General features: G+C 42.3%; 1 protein-coding gene across 2 annotated transcripts in view; it reads right to left on the bottom strand.

Annotated features, from left to right (window-relative positions):
* Window positions 1–343: 343 nt before the first annotated feature.
* Window positions 344–23,480, bottom strand: part of LOC149303679 (BAR/IMD domain-containing adapter protein 2-like) — a 32,915-nt gene continuing 9,778 nt past the window's right edge. For both annotated transcript variants that reach the window (XM_089479771.1, XM_089479772.1), the window contains 8 exons: window positions 14,707–14,859; window positions 12,593–12,787; window positions 11,986–12,214; window positions 11,013–11,214; window positions 8,582–8,653; window positions 6,778–6,946; window positions 5,120–5,160; window positions 344–4,871 (listed from right to left, as the gene is read on the bottom strand). In XM_089479771.1, the coding sequence (XP_089335897.1) occupies window positions 4,799–4,871; window positions 5,120–5,160; window positions 6,778–6,946; window positions 8,582–8,653; window positions 11,013–11,214; window positions 11,986–12,214; window positions 12,593–12,787; window positions 14,707–14,859 (1,134 nt within the window). In that variant the 3' untranslated portion in view covers window positions 344–4,798. The remainder of the gene's footprint in view (window positions 4,872–5,119; window positions 5,161–6,777; window positions 6,947–8,581; window positions 8,654–11,012; window positions 11,215–11,985; window positions 12,215–12,592; window positions 12,788–14,706; window positions 14,860–23,480) is intronic.

Raw genomic sequence — 23,480 nt, 5'->3', positions numbered from 1 at the left:
TGTGGAAGTATAAAGAAGTTTTCCTGATGTGGAAGGAGCAGTGATAGGGAAGCTAATGGGGAAATGTTCACTTACTAAAGTTGGTGTTTCCCCACAAATATCACCCTGTCCCTGCTCTCTTCTAAAGCAAGGTTTACCCACCACAACTCTGTTGGATCAGACATTCTGGTGGAAGAGCTGGAGTCAGTTCCTCAGACAGAAAGGCCAGATAAAATGGCTCCTAGAGCTTATCCACCTTTTCTTTCACAGCAGGAGAGGCAGATTCAACAAACATAGTGTTGAATAAATGTTAAGATTTGGCACAGCAAATGAGTTTCAAAGTAATGAGAACACTCAGGGGGCATAGGTTTATATTAAACTTTATTAATATTAGAATTAGGAAATATTAACACAGAAATATATACATAGCTAATGAGACTCCCCAACAACTCCACGGCCATCTGTCCCATATTATGTCCTCAATGCATTAATACTTTTATACGCAGACACACAAGAGTCTGTGACCCCCAGATGGAAGGTATGGACAGCTGTAATTTTCAGAGTTTAATAGAAATTTACATGATGTAAATAAACTCAATAAACTGGTCATCTTATATTGTCCCAACCAAGAAGTGAGACAAAATTTAAAAATAATGAATGAATAATTTATTTTGTCACCATTTAGGCAGACAATACAAGCAATCAGTTTTGTGAAGCAGTTGAATGCATACTATGGTAAATGTGGTAAATTATCCTTTGGCAACTGGTTCTCTGCATTTACTAATTTCGAATGTTCACAGAAACATGTCAAAGGGAAAAAAAACAACACCCTAGGATGTATTCTTTCCAGCTGGGGGTTGCAGATCATATACTGCTGGGGGCTTCCGCTCAAGTGGAATTTCTCTAACCTTTAAAACACAGGTATTCTGATTTGGTGTTACAAAGCATTGTACTCCTGTAAATCAAGAATCCCATTTTGTAAGCAGAGCTACTAGTCTGCTAGTCATTTTAACATTCTGTGATGAATCATGGAATTTGTAAACTTTCACTCAGGTATGAAATTCTACAATTTGGATCCCTGCTTCTGTCTTTTCAGGTAGAAATTTGGAAAATACAAAAACCTGACAGAACGGTTTCAGTTGAAACATGTAGAGTCAAAGAACACACACACACACAAAACATGCTGATGGGGGTAATTTGTCTCTACTGAAGGGTAGGAAATGCAAAGATAACACTTATCTTTTAGTATGGCCCTAAGGCTGCAATCCTATACCTACTCACTTGGGACTAACTCACTAACCTAGAGTCTGAGTAGATGTGTGTAGGATCACACTAAGTACAGTAACATTAAGCACTCGCTGTTAATAAGGCATGTATTCCCACCTTAAGAGGTTAACAATATATACCACATTAGACTCATAATTTGCTGCTGAACATTCTGCATTTGGCTATTTTGTTGGGGATTGTTTACAACTGTATTTCCACCTTGAAACTCTGCATACCTCCCCACCAAAAATCAGCATTTCATATCTGTCTGTCCAGAATCCAGACAGATTGTCCCACCCACATCTCATAGATAAAAGTCGGGACGCATGTGGTCAAGCAATGTGTGTGATCAAGATGCAAAAGTGAGTAATGAGGAAGAACAAACAAGACAGAAGAGGCTGCAGCATTTCAGCATTGTCAGATCTTGCTGGCAGGGACGTAGCCAAGGGGGGGGGGGGTCCTTGAGGTACGGACCCCCCCTTCCATTAGAAAAATGAATGGTGTGTGCTGCTGCGTCGCCGCACCCAAGCCCCATTATAATGGTGGCAGTCTGGACTCCCCCCCCCCCACTTCCTAAAATTCTGGCTATGTCCCTGTTGCTGGGGAGGGCAAGACTGTGCCCCCTCTTCATCTCCCTCTTCTGCTGAGTTTATTGTGTGCAAACTATTTTTTCACTTTGAACCCAGTTTTCAACAACTAAAGTAAACTGAGGACAAAAGGGGCAAATGGAAGGAGAACAGAAAATGTGGGAAAGTGGGAGGAGGAGAGAGAAAAGCACTAGAAAAAGAGACAACTGAGAATTAATCAGCAGTGTCCATGCCAAATTGGGACAGTTAGAAGGTATGTTGTTTTTCTGGTGGTCTCTGCACATTCTACTGACCTGCTTCTTCAACATCCCATTTCTGATGCAGCTAAATTTTAATAGTGTCTGCATGGCAAATGTTGCAGCAGGGGATGGTACACCTTTGCTGGACTCCATGATGAGAGGCCAGAATGTTTTGCACGAGGCACTGTGTGCCAAGACACTGCACAGGATGGGGTGAAGTCACAGGCTATTTAATACTATCTGGCATATATCAGAACAGGTTGAAGGGGGGACCATCAGATTTAGTATGGAAGAATCAAAACTAAAAAGTAAAGCCAACAAAAGGATGAGAGGGATGTATTAGTGTGATCTTACACTTAACCCATTTAGGGTGCATTCAAATGTACAACTTCTAATGTTATTGATCCAGAGATAGCATGCATTGACTTCACCTTTGCCTCCCTAGTAGGTTTTCTACGTGTAAAGAAACAAAATGAAAGAAAGACATAAAATGGTGGTAAAATATAGAAAGGTTAGAAGTAGAAGAGCCCTCCATAAAATTCTTAAAATAAGGCTGGATAAGTGTATATGAAAAGCAGGGCCAGCCCTACTATTAGGCCTGGACAAAGATTCTGTCATGGCATACCTGTGCCTGCAAGGGCAGCATCTTGACTCTTGAACCCAGGTTTAATTGCCTTAGGAGAAAGGGAACAGGGAATGGGGCAGTAGGCCTTTTCCTTTACACATAAATAAATCTTTCCTTCTTGAGATAAAAGTGACAGTTGAATTACTCAGCTTGGGCATGGACCAAAATGCCTGCCTTTTGGTCCCCCAAGACAAGAATACTGCTGTGTGGGTTTTTTGTTTTTGTTTTTAGTTACACATTCTAGCAACTAAAATTCAACCAACCCAATTATTTAAAAGTTTGTCACCTTCCTTACTCCAATCTACAATATTCCCCCAAACTTACAAATTCTGATAGCAGTTATTTCTGTCTCCAATCCATTATGCCATTTGGGGACCATGGCAAAATCTCTACATTTCTTACAGACTGTCATGTATCCCACTATATAAAATTATGGTTAAATACTATACAAATCAATATAAATTGCAGCATGAAACCATGAAGAAAATGTGTGGCCTTTGTTTCATGAAATTAAGTTAGGATACTATTTTTTTTAATGAAAATATCTCAACATCTAGCTGGGTAGAGAACACTGTTCATGGACTATCCAGCAGTCCATGAACAACTGCAGGAAATGCTGTGTTTCCAGAGATTCCAAAAAACAAAGCAAAACAACAACAAACACCCTCACCTCCTTTTCAACCCGCAAGGCCACCATATTGTCCTTTCACAGAAGACAAGCTGACATGAATACCATCAATGAAGGTAATGTCAAGTGATGGCATGCATGCCTAAACTGTCATTGCAAACCAAATACACTTTTCATATCACCTGAAATCATTAGCTTTTAATAATGGCTATTTGCACATTCTGTCCCAAGGCTGCTTCACATGTGTATGTTTCTCACTTGATGACTCCAAGATGAAGTGAGGATTTCCATGAATTAACTGGAATACATGGATATAATTCCAACAATAGGAACTTACACCTCTCCCAAATACAATGCTTTTCAGTGGAGTCAATTCACAGAGTCAAATGCCAAGTGATACTAACTTGAGTGAACTGGATCTGCATATTAAGTAGCTGAGTGACTCAAATATAATGTCTATTTCATGTGTGACCCGTGCTAGAATTCTTTGATCCTGTTTACACTAAACTCCATTCTCTCTCCCAAGCCATTCTCGCTTTCTCTGTCCTCAGTCACGGCATCTCCAAGACTTACACTGTAGGGATCAATTTGGGGGAGCTGATGTTATGAGCCCTCAAGGTAGCCTATTAACCCACAAAGACAATTGTCCTTAAAAAGATTGTTCTTCAGAGACAATCCTCCCACATAACGAGAAGTTGCATACATGCCACCAGACTATCATATGACAACTCTGGTCATCAAGTGAGTCCCTGGCTGGCTGAATCCAATATAAAGAAAGTGAAATGAATTTAAGATACACCAAGGCCAGGGACCAATAAAACACACTGATTTCAATGGACTTAAGCACACCTCACTTTCTATCTGAAATGCTTTACTTGGGAATACAAGCCACTGACATGAGGGAGTAATTCCTAGATACAGAGTGCAATCCACATATAGTAAAACTGGTGGGTACTTGCCACTGAGTTCTAAAGATTTTGAATTGCATCCAAATGCCCAGATTCAGTGATATGCCTTCCACACATGTTGTAATTGAGAAGTCAGCAGAACTCCTATCTACCTAGTCTCCTCTTCCTTCCATCTGCCCTCCTGTCCTACATCCTCCATCTTTCTTATGCCTCTACTCATCCAACTATCCTGCCTCTGCCTTCATTGCCTGTGTCTTAGCTCCTTCTTCCATTCTTTTTTTTTCTGTCCTTCTGTTGTTGGCTTGCTGCCTCATGGACGAATTGGCACTACTAAATAAAACCATGCGACCTCTTTGTTGTACACCATTTCCCAGGGTTCAAGGCTGGGGGAGCTGCAACACTCTCATTGGCCACAAGTAGGGGTGACGAAGAGGCAAGCCTGACTTTGCTCAGCCTGTGCCACCCATTCTGATCCGTAAGCGCTTCATAAGTTGGGAAAGGTGGTGTGCTGCGGTCAAGAGAGAGAAGTGAAGGCAGTAGTCTGTCTCCACCTCTTCTAGCACCTCTCACTGGATGAGTGGGGCTGAGCGGTCATTAGTCACAGTACGTTTCAGCTTGATGTGAGCAAAGGGGTTGCTCCTGAAATGGTAGAGAAGGAAGGCATTAGGGTGACAAGAAGGAAGGCCCAGATCTCAGAAGCTACAAGGAGAAAAAGGAAGAGCTATTCTCTAGTTTGTAGGCAGGAGTTAGGCAAAGCTCAGAAACCCAGTATGGGTCAGCCCTGTGAAACTGTTCATCTCAAGATTAACCAGATGATTTCAGAGTGGAGGCCAAAGGTGGTCTCACAGGTAAACATAGGACTCTGGACAAATAGCGAGTTGTCTTACCTTGAAGGAGAAGATGCTGGACTCCCAAACTCATTTGCTAGCTTGAAAGGAAGACAAAAAAGAAGGGCATTCAGATGCTAGAGAATATTTTCCATTAATGTAACAGGTCCATAGACTCAGATATATGTGTTACTTTATCACTTAACTAAGTAAACAAACTATGGGCCCGAACAGACAGGCCAAAATAAAGCTGCTTTGGGTCACTTTGGAGGCATACTGTTTAAATGACACATGCATCTTAAGAGTCCAGAAGCCGCGTCAAAGCTGCACTCTGGTTCTTAGGACTGGAGCGTGGCTTTGGCGCGACTTCTGGCCTCTTAGGACACATCTATAATTTAAACAGCATACTTCCAAAGTGACCAGGAGCAGCTTTATTTTGGCTTGTCTGTTTGGGCCCTATGAGACCCAGTGTGGTGTACGTTTTAAGCATTGGACTAAGACTCAGGGGGCCCATTCGCTTTATAATTTGATTGGTGAAGCACTTCTGCTTCGCTTTGGGGAATCGATTTGCCTCTGGTGTAATCCCCACTATGAAAGCAGATCTTTTATAAGCCCCTTGTAATCGTATTTATTTTTGCCCTTTTTGTCGTTCCCCACTAGTGCTGTGCCGCTTCATATTGCTCGCCAATCATCTGTGATGCAAGCAGCAGCCCAGGCAGCCCGGCTTGGGGATTAATGGGAGGGGGATTTCTTTCGAAGAGGTTTACCTTTCTCTTCCCCTGAGGCCGAGAGAGTGTGACCCACCCAAGCTCAGCTCCCTGCGTCCGGGAGTGAGGAAGGAGCCAAACTAACATGATTACTATAACTGAATGGATAGTTGCTCAGCTTATTACAGGTCTGGAGATGCCGAAGGAACTCAAACGCTTCCAAAGCAAATGGAGATAGGCGAGTAAAAGAGGAGCTAACTCAGTAAATTGGCAGGATGTATGCTTATTACTAGTCTAAGCTGAGGAAACAAAGGAAAAACACCAGTATTTATGGGAAATTTCAACTCTAGGGCAAAATTCAAGGTATAGAAAAGGCGATGCTTCCTTTGAAATGGATTTGAATCATTTTGAAGTCAGTTTTCCAAGGCAGTAACATTGGGGTGTGAATATGAGTGATGGACGTGCATTTCCAAGGCAAGAGGAACCTATGAAAGCTTGTGCTGCCAACCTCTTCAATAAATGTTGCTTATTGGACTTTGACCACTGGGTGTCAGTACAGAAACATGTAAAAGGCACAAATAGAGTCTTTGGACTTTGTCGCACTGGCCCTGAAATGGGCTCAGTGCGTTCTAAACGTGTGCGTGCGTGGGTGTGCACAGAACGGGATGGGGCCAAGAACCCAATTTTATCACACACTGGAACACTGCCTTTGCCACCAGGCGTTCCAGTTGCGTCTCCGTTCTGTCCCAGAGGGCACCATTTCTGAGAATGCTTAGAAACAGTTCTCAGAAATGGTGCCCTCTGGAATGGAACTGGGATGCAACTGGTATGCCTGGTGGCAAAGGCAGCATTCCAGCATGCGATAAAATGGGGTTCTTGGCCCCATCCCATTCCATGAGCACCTGCGCGCACGTTTAGAACGCACTGGGCCCGTTTCAGGGCCAGTGTGATAAAGTCCTTTGTCTTGCATGTGTGCGCTCTCTGTCTCTGTCTCTCTCACACACAACTCACCTGTGACAAGTCAGGGTTTAACATACTGTAAGGACGTTGGCGGGGCGCACTGGCACGAGGTGAAGGCCCATACCGTGGACCATCCCCACCATCCATGCCAACAGATGGAGACCCAGCTCGGTCCAAATTTCCTGTGCTGTTACTGTTCATCTTGCTGAGGGGGAAACCACTGTACAAGAGAGAAAATAGGAAGTTTAAGCCAATGCATGCCTTTTATCGGAACCCTGAAGCTTCAAACCGCAATTTCTCCCACTCTTATCCCATCCACCACTTCTCCTTTTTTAGGAGAATCTGTGTCAAAGCTTATTCCTCCACTAATTCCTTACAGACCAAAAATTGGCAAAGGACTCCGACACAGCCAGCCCTTGCTAGTGTTTTATCCGGTGCTAACGGTAAGGGGATAATATCTGATCTTGCGTACCAGTTTTTGTGTGTCTGGGTGTTTAATTTATACCTGCCTTTCTTCTGGCATAGGAACCAAGGCGGCTTACAAAAGTGTTTTTAAAAAAGCTACAAAAACTGATTAAAAAAACCCACAATTAGACCTTGTGTATCATATTAAACCTTGTTGTTGCGCGCCTTCAAGTCATTTCCGGCTTATGGCGACACTATCAAGGTAAAAATTGTTTCCTGTCTGAAATGTAAAAATGATAAAATCATTTTTAAACCTAATGAAGTTAAAAAATACAGCACAGTACACACACCCATAAAGTTCCCTGCAACCAATTGTGTTCCATCATCTGCTATGACAATGGATGGTACTAGGAGAATATAATTAAGAATGCTTGGTCGGATAAGACTACAGTGGGCCCTCCACATTTGCTGTCGTTAGGGATACAGAATCTCTGTGAAAGTGGGAAAAACCACAAATAAAAAACCACACTTTTTTTAACCTGAGAGAACAGCTCTCTAGGAATCTAGATCCTCCAGCACAAGACTGTGGTCAACATCTGCCAGACATTGACCACATAATTGCTCTGGAGGACCTACAAATGCCTAAAGAAGTGTTCTCTCTAAGAATCCCTAGGTCCTCCAGCATGAGCTCTGGTGAATACTGACCACAGAATCCTGCTGAAGGATCTAGAGCTTTCTAAAGAGAACATATTAATCAAATCTGCGAATAATTAAATCTGTAAAAATCAAGGGCGCAAATGTGGAGGGATCCATCTTGCTTGCCAGACTGCTATTTTGTACACTGATCTTGCCTGCCAGATTTCCCTCCTCATCTGAAATTGCCAGATTTCCCTCTCCATCTCAGAATTTGATTTCTTTGCTAACTGTACATCCTGCCTTTCCTCTTAGCGGTATACATGGCTTCATTTTTATCCTCTTAACAATTCTTGTGAGATATGCTAAGCTGGTAGTTAGTGGGAGGCCTAAGGACACCCAATAACTTGCTTTAACTGCTTATATCCCACTTTTTCTCAGTATGGAACTCAAGGCATATATCATAAGCCACATTACTTCTCATGTTGAAAGAAAGGTGGAACAAAACTTAAAATCATTTTTTTAAAAATTAAAAATTCCAGACTTGGCTTTCCGAATTTTTTTGCTTCTGGTTATACATAGAAAAATATCAAATAATGCAATTTGATAACACTTTAACTGGTACGATTTTGTGAGCTATTTAGCCTTCTCAGTTAGAGAGCTCTGGTGCTCCAACAAAGTACAAATCCAAGAATTCCACAGCACTGAGCCATGGCAGTTCAAGTGATGTGAAACTGCATTAACTCTGCAGTGCAAATGCAGCCCCAGCCTCATCTCAAAAGCTGCACCCCCCAACAAATCCAGACTCCTGCCTTACCTGCCAAGTGTTTTGTCAGCCCCTTCAGCTGTAGGGAATGGCCGAGTATAGGAGAAAGGAAACCAGCCTTTCCTGCAGAGGGAAAGAGGAGGTGGGAAAACGACTTTTAAAACAGGAAGGGAAAAGGCATACAGCCATTTCCTATTCTTTTGAAGTTCCAGATGGGGAATATGAAGGGCTCCTGTTAAGGACAAGCAGTAGCAGGCAGCTGTCAGAGAACCAGAACTTGTGGGGCATTTGGCAAACAAAGGACAGTCTAAGACTCTCTAGCTGGGACTCTTAGATTTTAACTCTAATGGCTTTGGGTACCTTCAGTCCAGTCTTTTGAGCACAAGTACCTTTCTTTCACTGAATCAGAGGACATGATCTATCTTGAACTGTATATTGCTTCCAGTGGCTTGGATGTGTCTCATGAAGTCCACAGAGAGAGATGTCTCCCATTATCAGCTACTGCTGTTGTGTACTTTCAAGTAATTTTCGACTTATGGCAACCCTAAGGCAACCCTATCATGGGGTTTTCTTGGCAAGAGTTGTTCAGAGTAATAATAATAAATAATAATAATAGGTTTTATTTATATACCGCCCAATCACTGGGATTCCGAGCGGTTTACAATAGAGGGGATAACAGACAGTTCCCTGCCCACAGGCTTACAATCTAAAAGACACGACACAAAAGGAGAAGGGAATGGTGAGGGGGGAGGGAATCAGGTCCAGCATTCTTCTCTCCCTCTGAGGCCTGGGCCAAGGCAGATGGACCGGAGGGAGGGCTCTTCTTCTTCAGGCTAGCCCCTGATGGAACTGGTTTGCCATTGCTTTTCCCTAAGGCTGAGAGCATGTCACTTGCCCAAGGTCATCCAGTGGGTTTCATGTCCGAGATGGGAATCAAATCCTAGCCTCCAGAGTCGTAATCCAACACTCAAACCACTATGTCAGATTGGCTCTTTTATCTGCTGCTAGTTGAGATCTTTTGACTGGAGAGTTCCAGAAAATTCCAGAGATTTTAAAGCCATTGGAAAAAAACTTTGGCTGGCATTCTGCTTGAGAGTTATATCTTTGTAAATGGCCTTATGTGTGCATAAAACTAAACTGGGTAGTCTCACATTGTCTGTATTCACCTAGGTACTGCCATGACGTGAAAACATAGAGGTGTCGTATGAGTGACTGATCCACTACGGTTCAATGTTCAACAGGATGAGCCTCCCAATATGCATCCCCAATGAGCATCCGGAATTGGCTAGAAGTGCTAGAGCACAACCGGAGTGCCCAATGCTCATTGGACCACTCTTGCTGGTGCCCAGGAGCACCAGCAATTCACTAACAGGATTTTGTTTCATTACTGCAACATAGTTATGGATTTGTAAGTTACAAATCATGGACTGTGATGCAGAATATTAGTCTCTTCCCTTGGGTTTTTTTTTCTGGGAAGAAACAAAACTTTCATTAAAAAATTAAAAAATGACATCAGTATCTTTTACAGAATGAAACAGGCCTGCGATAAATTTAAGAACATAAAATAACTATATAATGAATTATGTAATTTTGTTTGGTATAAATTTGCTATACATTTTTGGGATACTAAAAGTACAGTTTATTCACACAGTAATAGTTACAAATGGAATTCTGCCTTTAAAAAAAATTCTTTTGTTACAGGTTGAACTACAAGGTCCTGAACCTTTAAGGAACCTCTTTGCTTTTGCCATTTTATTAGGAGCTGGCCAAAAACAATAAAAACAGAAGAAATAATCAAACTTAGTACAACATAGAAAATTACGGTCTCTTCTAATCTTCTGCATTGTCAGGCAGATATAAAGCATTCGTTCCCCTACAATGAACTGAGAAAAGGATACCAAGGCCAAGAATTGCAATGACCAGAGAGTGAACATTTTCTTACGTATAAATCTACACAGTTATTAGAAATAATTTAGGGGACATAAATATATGGCCACGTTATTTCAGACATTTTTTTCATCGCTCCAAAATAAAATATTCCATAACCTATTTTTTTTTTTTCAACTTCCAATTTTCCATTATTATTTTTTTTGGTGGCAAAAAGGCTTTTTCCAAATTGTTGTGTTTTCACCCCTGGGCCTTCATATCTCTAGCCTGGGATGGAACCTTGGACCTTCTGCAGGCAAACCAGCTAGGCTACAGTTGATCCATAGATGTCCTTCAAACTTACTGGTCTCTCTCCCTTGGGGAGAAGTCACAATGGAACTGAGGTACACCAAAGGTAGACCCACAGATAAGAATAAATCCCCAAAGGCAACACAATTTTAGATAGAAAAATCACTTCTTTTAAAACCACAACACCCATAGCCCCCTAGCCAGCATTGTCACTGGCTATGGGGTTCTGGGAAATGTAGCCCAAAAAGGGAACTCTTCTGACAGACTTGTTTAAGCCAGAAACAGTAGTGGTGAGGATCTCACTCACATTTTGGTTGTCTCGTTTTCCCCATAATGCCAGCCATCTCGTGCCTCAGTCACCAACAAAATGATAACATCTCCCTCTTGGAAGTTGAGCAGGGTGCTGTTTTCGCCTGCCGCATGTGAGAATATTGCCTGGACCCTCCGGCGCTCAGAACGGGAAGGTAGGACCGAGAGAGGACTGATGCGGGGCAGGGTTTTGTTCTCCACTGTAGGGGTAGAAGCAGGGATGGGACAGTCAGTGGACAGGAAAGGGAATAGAGGTGACCCCCTGGTATAGAACATTTTGCTTTCTACTGGGGACAAAAGAGACTCTAAGATGCATACTTGTGTTGTATGAATGCAATTTAGGTTTTGTATTTTTGTAAAAACAAAAGAAAACAAAACCCTAGGCTTGTATTTGGAATCTGTCTTAAGATTCTTGATTCTTCCATACATTGTGTGAGTCCATATTTCTAGTACAAGATCCAGAGTAGAATTTGGTGGCATGGAAGCCATTTTGCAGTTGGATTCCAAAGAAATATGCTTTCCCCATGAAAAATGAACTCCCTGGTTTTTAAAACTGCTGTTCGTCTTTGGTTTTTTCCTGCAAAATACAGTTTGGTGCCTCCACATACTGTTTACTCCATTCTGGCTTTTCTTACATCACACTCTCAAACAACATTACTCTTCTTTGTAAATCCTGCATCTTTTCATCTAGCTTCATTAGTTCCAAAAGGATGAAACGGTGAAACTGCGTAACTCAGCTGTTGTTTTTTTTAAAAGAACAGGAACAGCACAAAGAATCTGTTCTTTTCCAGCATTCCAAAGTCTGAATTTCTGACTAGAATTTAATGAGAACAAGACCAACCAGATGCCAGAATCCCAGAACAATTAAGGAAAGGAACTGTCCCATTCAGTTCCATTTTAACAGGTGCAAAATAAACAGGAATGGAGACCCTGGGATGCATTACTGGTAGGAATCAGCATGGGAGACTCACCCAATGTTGCAAGACGGGTCTCCATTGACATCTTGCGTGGCATTGGCAGGGTGCAGGCATAACTGTCTGCAGTCTTCATTTGTGGAGGGGTTTGAGTAGTTTGTGTGGGTGGAAGACCAGAGGTGATGGTGAAGGGTTCGCCAGCTGGCGTATGGCCCAAGTCCCGAGATCCGCGCCCACGGTGTGAATCACCATTTGGCAGTGGGGTCACCTCCTGGACTGAAGCACGCTATACAAATTTGGCAAGAGGGTAAGGAAAGAGAGACAGCAAGAAACAAGTGAGAGACCATTTGGATATCAAGAATCTAGAAACATTACCTTTTGAGGATTATATACTCAGATGTCCCATGGAATTGTGGGTGTTGTAGTCCCAAAACCTAACATTTCTCACATTAGCCCAAAACCATCCCACTCTTTCAACTTCTTCCCGTAGAACCTCCTGTCATAGTTGGCAGAGTGTCATACTGGCAGATTAAGAGTTGCTATTTTGCTGTACCATCCGTTTACCAAAATTAGATCCCCCCTCCCTGCCAAAGTTGACAATGAAGGATGAAGCAAGGAGGGGGCGAGTGGCCAATTCACTGGCCCTCCCAAGCCAGACACTCACATGATTTGCTCCCAGCTCTGACAGCTCTTCCAGGATCTTGGAGCCAGGGAGGTGGTCAGTGCCTGGGACAGGCGCCCCACTGGAGAGGTTATTGGCTGTGAGCTTGACCAAGGCCAAGGCCCGCTCTGGTAAGCGAGTGGGTTGGGTGCACGATGTTTGCCAGATGGGCAACTTGGTGGCCAGCAATTCCCGCACCTGCAGGGGAGGAAAGGAATGAGTGATTGTTGTTATTTCTTTGGGCTAACCAGCTTCCACCTGCTCTCACTTAAGCTTGGCAATGTTGAAAAGTAAAACTGGCATGTGTTTAAATACAGAGGGCTCTTGGTATCTGCTGGGGCTTGATTCCAGACCCCCTTGTGGATACCAAAATTCCTGGATGTTCAAGCCCCATTATATACAACGGTATATTAAAATGGTATCCTTTATATAAAATAGCCCCCCAAAAAGTTTGCTTTTTAGAATTTGAAAAAATATATATGTTGATGATTGAATTCAAGGATGCAGAATCTGTGGATACAGAGGTCTGACTGTACGATAACCTGGGTCTATTAGCAAAGTTGTAGGAACTTCTGCAGAGGCTGTTCTCCATCCTTGATTTCAAGATTTCACCTTGACTTGGCTACGTTATGACAAGCCAGTGTTGATACCTGTTAAGACGTAAAAACCTAGACCAAACTAGAAGTAAAGAATATTTTTGCTTTAACACACAGATTTTTTTTTTTTAAAAAAATGTAAATTGCATCAATGAAGTTGATAGTTACGGGAATCATATGAGATGTGGAGGGAGAATTTAACTCTTTTCTCTTATGTTCTGCTCCTAAGGAAAATCCTCCCTGTAAAGCTACTTCATGCTTTTGGGAGAAAACTCCCAATGCTGCCAAAGGAGGACTTTACTAGAAAGCAACCAATGAGTTCAAGGGAAAGTTTTCCCTTAGGACTACAGTACTAGAGGAAAAGATTAAATCTCTCCTCCAAACCTGTTCCCATCTCAGTATTAATTAGCACCCATAGTTCACGTTATCTGTAATTTTTTAAAATGGTACATTTGATGGAAAGGCCTCTATTGACAGCCAGTGTGGTGTAGTGGTATAAGCACTGGACTACAACGCTTTGGAGATCAGGGTTCGATTCCCCACTTAGCCATGGAAACCCACTGGGTGACCTTGGGTAAGTCGCATCCTCTCAGCCCCAGAAAATCCCATGATAAGTTCATCTTAAGGTCGCCCTATGTCAGAAATTATTTGAAGGCACACAACAACAGCAGCAACAACAGTCTATTCAGGTGTACATCTAGTTTAGCATTTTCTAGTTTAGTACATCTAGTTAAGCATTATTAATCATAGATCTACTCCTTATCCCCTTTATACTCTACTTTTTTTTCCTAGTACAACATGGTTGTCCTCTCCTTAATTTTAGATGTTTCTCTTTTTCCCAATTGTATCTCCAAAACAGCAATGTGAAATAGGATAGGTTAAGAAATCTTGACTAATCCAACAATGAGTTTCATGGCAAAGTGTGGATTTGAACCTGGGCCTCTGTGGTCATCGGTTGTACCCAGAACACAAATGTGGCTCAAAATGATTAATTCTGCAGTCATATAAAATTCTGCACTTGTATGGTGTAACTGAAAAATCACAGAATGTATCCCTTACCAGTCAAAGGGCAGGAGGATAATCTCACTTCCTCAAAGACTTTCTGAAAGCTGGTGAAGACCTTCCTTTCAAGGATAGCATTTAATGTGTACATTTTGACCTAAAAGTTGGCTGGGGCACCCTGGGACCTCTAGTCTAAAAAAGTAATCTTTGTCAAGCTCTGAATGTTGAATATTTTAAAGAAAAATATCGGAAATGTTTTGGCTGCTGTTGTAATGTTATCTTCTGCGCCTCTTCTTGTGTGTTAGTGTTTAGTGGCTTTTGTTCCAAATTGCAAGGATGCTTTTAATGTTATCCTCCTATATTTTGTCACTAGTTGCCTTGAGCTCTGTGGAGGAAAGGAGGTGTATAAATGTCCTCAAACAAATTAGTAAATATAACAAGGGGAATTTCATTCTAATGCATATATTGGGTGGAAAAATGTGGAGGGTTGCTTTCTTCTGTGGGATGGATGCCACTCACCTTACTGTGATAGTTGCTGAAGTGTTTGGAAACAGCACATTGACGATCCACCAGGAAGGAATATCGGCGCCTCTCTTCTGTTAGAGCTGCCTTGTAGCCTTCAGCCACATACCGATCCAGATCACTTTGTTTGGTGCTCATGATCTCCACATACTTTAAGGCACAAGGAGAAAAAACATCCAAAATCATCACAGGAAACAGAAGGGGGCATGTTCTCAGCTGAAACCCATCTACATCACTGTCTGGAATATCCTGCCTTTTCCCCAATATAGATTCCAAGTAGCATTGACAGAACTCAAGGCCTGGCCCTGACTCTCAAGTCCTGAATTCCCTTCTCCAGTCTTTAGATAAGGGAGAGGAATCTCAGGATGACAGCACTGTCTTGTAAAGAAATGGTGTGTGGGTGTATTCATTTTTATTAATGTATGTTGTTTACTTAAAAGGCATACTCTGCCTAACTGTGGTTGATGCTCAATGTATCATCACTAAGCCCAATGTGTCATCACAACAGGTAATCCCTGGACCATATCTCCATGAGACCAGCAGCCTTATTCCATTATTAAACAAACCTGGCAGGCAAACTACAAGATGCCTGTGTTTTTTTCCTCCCTCAGCATGACTCTCGTAAAAGCGTTGTAAAAGCATCATTTTGCCAGATTATTTCTGCTTGGCAAATGGGACACTTTTACAATACTTTTACAACCCTCTCCCACAGTTTACAACCGTAAGAGAATGAACAGTCATGCGGAGGAAGAAAAAAAGAGCGGGGTATAAGTAATAAATATTATTATCATTATATTGTTTGCCTGCCAGGTTTGTTTAATAATGTGCCAAGGCTCCAGGGTTCAAATCTGCACTTGGCCATAAAAACCCACTGGGTGAACTTGGGCAAGTCACACTCTCTCAGCCTCAGAGGAAGGCAAAGGCAAATTCCCATCTGAACAAATCTGGCCAAGAAAACCCCATGATAGGTTTGGTTTGCTTTAGGATCGCCATAAGTTGGAAATGACTTGAAGACACAGAGCAGCAACAACAACAACAAATGTAAAAAGAGCCATTGACATTTAAGTAGCACAGAGTGGGCAAAGGGCAGCTTGAATTCAAATATGGCCCCTGAAGTTTCCAAAAGTGTGTGTGCGTGTGTCTGTGTGTGTGTATCAGTAGAGGAAAGGGCTAAGCCAGGGATTCCTCATTTTAAATCAGTGGCGAAACTGTCTGGAAAACCTAGAGAAAATCACTATCTGTCAGTATAAACTACTTCACTGGGTTCCTGCAAGGAGAAAATAAAAGTGATAGGCTTGCTTGAGGACAGTGGCTGCCAGTGCTTTCATGGCAATGGGACTGTGAATCTAAATTTTAAAGGATCTACCCAAGGTGCTAAATCCTACAGAAATGTTAAAACCAGCACCTTGGAAAACCCCTTTAAAATTGGGATTAGAATCCAAGACAGATTCACCACCCACAGTCACAGGAGCCAGTTGAATATATGATGAGTAGTCCTCATCAGCATTTGTCTATGATTGAGTTTTAAAAGCAAGTTCCTAGTCCTTATGGACTCAAAGAGAGATTAAATTTATGTGCCCATGCTTTGTCAGCTTCATTGCTGAGCAATGCACATTAGGTTGGTTCCAGACTTTGTCATCCTTAGAAAAGACCCATTAAAACCAGTCATGACTATGGAATGCCCTCCCTTCCCCAAAGCTTGTCTGCCACCCACACTGCAATTTTTCCATCACCAGGTTGAAACATGTTTGTTCACACAGGCTTTTTAAAATTTGGTTATGGTTTAAGATGTAAATACTTTTAACTGTTCTTTTATCGTTATGTTTCAGCTGTCATTTAATGGCTTGTACATTGATTCTAAATGAAATGAAGAGCAGTACAGTAACTTTCTAGTTTGGGAATTTTTCTTTTCATCTCCTTGAAAGTCTACATATGGGATGAGCTAAAATGTCCTGTTGTTTTAAATTCAGTTTTGCACATTTACCGAATGTCATCTCCTCCAGGTTACTGGTCGAATGCCTGCTGGACACTTAATTGATTGAGTGGCTCAGACATATTATTCTCACAAACATCTGGATTGGCATTAAAATACAATCACCTTTGCACAGATTTAGGGCCAAAACTATAAAGCAGTTTCTCCATCAAAACCATTTGAAGGTTTTGTGCTATAAGGATTTGAAGAAGCCCGCATTACTCCTGGATAATATTTTTAGAATCATTTGCCATATTGTTCTGGATTAATTAGTGTGGAGTAATAACCACTGAGAGCTAGCTTGGTGTAGTAGTTTGAACATTGGACTATGACTCTGGAGACCAGGGTTCAATTCCCAGCTCAGCCTTGAAACTCTCTGGGTAACCTTAGGCAAATCACACTCTCTCAGCCTCAGGGGAAGGCAATGACAAACCTCCTCTGAACAAATCTTGCCAAGAAAACCCCATGAAAGATTCACTTAGGCTCACCATAAGTTGGAAACGATTTGAAGACACACAACAAGAAACAACCACCAAGGTATAGTGGTTTGAGTATTGGACTATGAGTCTGGAGATGACAATTCGATTCCCTGCTCTTCCATGGAAACCCACTGGATGACCTTAGGTAAGTCATATACTCTCAGCCCTAGAAAACTGTGATACGTTCACCTTAGGGTTGTCGTAAGTCAGAAATGACTTGAAGGCACACAACAACAACAACAACCAACAAACAGCCACCGACAGCCAGTGTGATGTAGTGGTTTGAGCAGTTGACTACAACTCTGGAGATGAGGATTCGATTCTCCGCTCTGCAATGGAAACCCACTGGGTGACATTGTGCGAGTCATTCACTCTCAGCCCCAGAAAAGCCCTACCTTTGCTTTAGGGTCACCATAAATCAGAAATGATTTGAAGGCACACAACAGTGACTACTATCTTAACTCCACACTCACGATGACTGATGTGTAGAGATCTGCTAGTACCTTTGAGACTAACTAAAGAAAGAAATTGGCAGCATGAGCTTTCGTAAATTTGTCTACTTCCTCAGATGCAACCAGATGCAAGTGCATCTGTGGAAGTAGACTTAAGACGGGCCGCATGACCTTTCCTAGTCTCAAACATGCTACAAGATCTCTTTATATACTGGTTCTACAGACTAACACGGCTATATCTTTGAATCACTGAGGTGGATTAAGGTTTGCAAGATATTTTCCATAGGCAAAAGCCCTGAAGTCCTGAAGCAAGGAGCAAACAAGATGCTCAATCCTTTTGCACCCTTGAATCATGCCAAACGTGAAAACAAAGCACTGTGAAGAGCAACTAATCTGTATTTTAATAGACGTGGAACACATTTTCTTTTCTATCCCCACCAAGAAGGACTGCTGGAAGGGGCAGGGGGCAACCTCATAGGATCCAGGAGATGAAGGGTTATCTCTACACCCCTTTCCTTTCTAACTCCCTCCTTGCGGCCTCTAGCCTGCGCAGGCCTTGATCCTGAAGTAATGGTTACCTCGGCAACAAGGTTGACAAAAGGGGCCTTCCTAGAGCCAAATGCCAATTTCACTTGCTGCTGGGATTCACAGGATGGGGGTAGCAGGAGGTTTGGATGGGTGGGGGGATACTAAACAGGGGAGACAGGGCATCGAACCAAAGTGAGCAAGAGTGAAGAAGCCAAGGAGGGACAACATCTCAAGCAATGCGCATGTGTCATTTGTGTTTGGTGTCGCACTTGGATGCAAAGGAGTTGGACGCGCACATCTGTGTAGTGTTCCAAAAAACAGGATGCCATCTTCTCTTGCAAAAAGATTTGCAAGCTTTTTCTAGACCTGGGGGTACTACAGTTGGCCCTCTGTACCCACGGATTCTGTATCCATGGATTCAAACATGCATGGCTTGAAAATATTTTTTAAAATATATGAATCCCAAAAAACAAACCTGGATTTTGCCATTTTATGTAATAGACACTATTTTACTATGCTGCAGTATTTAATAGGAGTTTAGCATCCATAAATTTTGGTATCCATGGAGGTTCTGGAAGCAAACCCTAGTGGATGCCAAGAGCAAACCTGGATTTTGCCATTTTATATAAGAGACACTATTTCAATATGCCATTGTATTTAATGGGACTTGAGCATTCATAAATTTTAGTATCTACGGGGGTTCTGGAAGCAAACCCCACCAAGTACCAAAGGTCCACTGTACTTTTAAAAACTTTTCCACTGTGTTTTTCAAGGTGCAGTTGTGAATGTGGAGTTAAGATAGTGGTGGTGGTTGTGTGCCTTCAAGTCGTTCCTATATACAAAAAGACATGTCAAGGAACATATGCAAGACAAGCTCTGGTATATGGTGCATATGAACACCTGGCATGTGCGAATGCCTTTGCACAAACAGGATATCCATTTAGGTGTGCATTTATGGTATGCATAAAGAAGTCTGTACATGGGTCAGTCTGTGCGTGCATTTCCCTCTGTGTGATTGTAGATGGCCCCCTCTCTGGAGAGATTACCTCTCCAGGCACCAAATGGCCAAAGAATGTTAAACCTTTTAAAGACATAAACTTCTTAGTGACCCCAATCCCAGCACCCAGACGGTGTCCATAAAGAGCAGCTAGCAACCCTTGTCTTACACAGGAATGGGGAGAGAACAGCAGTTCTGGGGTGAGCAATGCAACTGTCACCATTCTTATCAGAAAATAAATCTCATTTTCTTTATGCAGCATGAGACAATACCTTCCCAAGAGCAAGAGGTATGATCCCAGAGCCTGGAAAATAAAGAAAATAGGCTACAATTTCCAGAATCCCAAAGTGAGCATGTCCACCGGCATGGCTAAATCTTCAGATGATTTGGTCCAAAATAGGAGCATTTCCATGCTCTGATCTAGACAGTTTTGTCATTCCCACTGGTTACTGTTTTCCACTAAAGAACTAGAGCAGCTTCCACTTGCAATATTACTTTCACTCACATACCACAGATCTGTAATTTTAGCATAGCATAAATAAACATCAAAATATTATTCATTTTCAGAATTTGGCAAGCACTGACCCAGCTGTTGTACTTAGTTGCTTCATCAGACCGAGGCCCAACCCTGCTATGAGTCAGAGAGAAATAGCGTCTTCGGGCAACCAGTTTTGGAGGTCATGAAGAGCCAGCCAATTGTTGCCTTAATTTATTATTGCTGTATTTTTACTGTGACACAAAGGTAAAGGAGGCAGTGGGGTGTTTTTGCCCTAGGTGCCAAATTAACCTAACTAGTTTTAAGTACTAAGCATCTTGGCTTGAGGTGTGGGAGAGGCATTTGCTCCTTTGCCAGAGGCAGCAAAATATCTGATCACACTTGTCTAGGTCCTGCACAGACCCAGCAGCCAGCATGCTCCACTGGAGATGCAGAGAAATTTCCTCTGCCAATCATTTTTTTTTTCTAACACATTTTTGCTCCGACATGCCACAGATCTGTATTTTTGTTGTTTGTGGTGTGCTTACAAGCCATTTCTGTCAAACAGCAACCATGAGATGAACCTATCACAGGATTTTCTTGGCAGAGTTTGTTCATAGGGGTCCTGTCCTTGCCTTTTTCTGAGGCTAAGAGTGCCCAAGGTGGGTTCCCATGCCCAAGCAGGGATTCAAAACCTGGTCTCCCAGATTTCTAGTCCAATACTCAAACCACTACTCACACACCCTCTCTCCCCCTCTTTTGAGTCATACAAATTTACTTTTAATGTCATACAAATATCCCTTCCCAATTATTATTTGTTTTTAAAACTTAAAATTCAGCATATGTTGAGAGGTTGTTATATTTGTCATCTATCGAGGGAAAACATACATTGTACTTGGTCAAAGTGCTGGAAGATATATTTCTGCAAAATACAAAGCCAAGTTCTCCTATTCATGCACATCATGTGATTATTCAACTATTGAGATTTCCCAACCAGTGTACAAATGGCCCTCTGTAACAAAGCTGATGTTAGGTTTGTCATAAATATACTATCTCTGGATGAGTCAGCTGTGATCTCTTATTTGCACATGCAAATCATGCACCAGCTCCAAAGTCTGTCCTTCCTAGAGTCATAACTAATTTACATCCCATTCATTTCCACAAGCCTAAATTAGGTAGGATTCATGTTGGATTTGGTCTTGTCTCTTCATGCTCTGCTCAGTAAGTGGTGAATATTCATGTGCAACCAGACCCAAAGTGGCAGAGTTACATGAGGTGACTGCCAACAATCATTTTGTTGTTGCTGTGTACCTCTGAAACATTTTTGACTTATGGCAACCCTAAGACAAACCTTTCATAGAGTTTTTGTGGCAAGTTTCTTTAGAGGGCGGTTTGCCATTGCCATCCTCTGACACTGAGAGGGTATGACTTGCCCAAGATCACCCCATGGGTTTACATGTATATATGGTATTACACCTCAAAGCACATACATCTATTAGAGAACATCTCATCTCAGAAATGCTGGGAAATTCTGGGAGTGGTAATTGAAATGGATAATTTTTCCAAGCTCTCCCAACATAAGAGAAAGAGCATCAGGATATTCATTTTGGTGACAACATCATATAAACTAGGGTGGGCAATTGTATGAAGCTAGGGAGTTGCATTAGTCCCCCAGGAGACCTCGGAAGCTTGCATCTCCCCCACTGCACCACTCTCCACCACAAAAATGTAAAAACATTTTTAAATGGCCTAAAATGCCTTCCAATCCCCTTTAGGGAGCATGGGGGGCATTTTCACTGTTTTTAGAGCCCCCAGACCATTTTGGAGTCAGGAAAGGTGTTTTAAAACAACTGGAAGTACCTGGAAGGCACATCATATTTACAGTACTTTTTAGGTTTTTAAAAGTACAGTAGGTCCTTGGTACCTGGTGGGGTTTGTTTCTAGAACCCCTGTGGATACCAAAATTTACCTAAAAATACCTAAAATGGCCCAGGAGAGCTCAAAGGTATGGTAAAAATACTCCTCATAAAGGAAATTTTGTACAAATGCCCAGGGGCCACAAAAACAGTACTGAGGGGTGCATGCACTGCTGATATAAATAACCAGTTATGCTCACTGTATTAATAAGGAAAACATGAAGTAGTCCCACATGGACATCTAATCTGCAGTGCAGAAATAATGGCATTAGGCAATACTTTACCTTCCATGGCTCAGTGCTATGTAATCCTGGGATTTGTAGTTTGTTGTGGCACTAGAGTTCTCCGATAGAGAAGGCTAAATATCTCACAAAACTACAAATCCCACAATTCCATAGCATTGAGTCATGGCAGTTAAAGTGGTGTCAACCTGGATTATTTCTCCAGTGTGGATGCAGTCTCAGTCTGCAGTTTGAGGTAAACTGAGGAAAAAGGGGGGAAATGGAGGAGGGAGAGAGAAAATGGGATATTTTCATTATTTCATTGTATTTCATTACATTATTTCTGCAGTACATATTAGATCTGAGTCACACCCTTGCCCATCTAAGGCCCAGTACAGACTGGAGGTTTGTGGTGGCCTGGGGCCAATTCTAGGGTTCTGGAGCGCACAGCAACCACACGCTCCAGAACCCTAGGACATGTGAGTGCTGGCATCATGGTGGCCTCCCATTCACAAGGTGGCTGCCATCGTGATGTAAGCAACGTGCAGCTGACAGATGTCATTGCACGTCGCTTACGTCACCGGTGCGCCAATGCTGTACTTGTGACATGTGCTGGGCACTTTAAAAAGATCCCAGTTTTTCCGGGTTCTTTTTACCTCAGAGGGACGCCGCGCTACTGCGGTGTCCCTGTGGAAGAAAAATGGATGCCTCCAGCCCACCCTTTTGGGGACGGTATGTACTGCACCTAACTCAGTACTGCTTACATTAATTGGCAGTGGCTCTCCAGGGTTTCAGGAAAGGGTCTTTCGCAGACTGACTTGGAGATGGTAGGGATTGGACCTGGGAATTTTTGTGGCCAAACATGAGATGTACCACAGAGCTACCATGCTCCCTTTCTCTCTATACACCTACTGAGTAAGTGAATATCTGCTACACAGGTGGACAACTTGTGGCCATCCAGATGTTGCTGCACTGCAGCTCCCTTCATCCACCGGCTCTATCAGCTAGGGTTGATGGGAGCCATAGTTCAACAGCATTTGGAAGGCTATAGGTTGCCCTAAGTGCCAGTTTGGTGTACAATCAGACCTCCATATCAATAGATTTTTTTATCCACCGATTCAAGCTTGAAAATACTCAAAAAATATATAAATTCTAATAAGCAAACCTTGATTTTGCAATTTTATATAAGGGACACCATTTTACTATGCCACTGTACATAATGGGTCTTGAGAATCTATGGATTTTGGAATCCATTGTGGTGTGTGTGTGTGTGTCCTGAAACCAAACACCAGAGGATACCAAGGGCCCACTTGTGGTTTGAGAGTTGGACTGGGATACTGAGAGACCAAGGTTTAAATCCCTGGTCAGTCATGGAAACCCACTGAGCAATCTTGGGCAAGTCACATTCTCTCAGCCTCTGAGGAAGGCAAAGGCAAAAGCCCTCTGAACAGACTCCACCAAGAAAACACCAGGAGGGTCTTTATAAATCATGGTCAGAAATTACTTGAAAGCATTCAACATCCAAATTGCACATCCTTCATCTACTTGAAAGATGCAGCTGAAGAATATGGGGAATTGCTCCTCTCCTAGCAAGGAATGGTATACGAAAGAAGCACATGCAGCTCCATTGTGATGTGTGTTTTCATGCACAGTGAAAAGATCAGTCTCAGGCATTCAGGATCAAGAAAACAAACAAACAAACAAACAAAGTTTGCAGAGCTGTTTTCAGTC

Source organism: Sceloporus occidentalis, unplaced genomic scaffold, assembly GCF_023333645.1.
Source record: "Sceloporus occidentalis isolate IW3139 unplaced genomic scaffold, rSceOcc1.0.p SCAF_14, whole genome shotgun sequence".
Lineage (NCBI taxonomy): Eukaryota > Metazoa > Chordata > Lepidosauria > Squamata > Phrynosomatidae > Sceloporus > Sceloporus occidentalis.
This window is presented reverse-complemented; position numbering and strand designations above follow the sequence as displayed.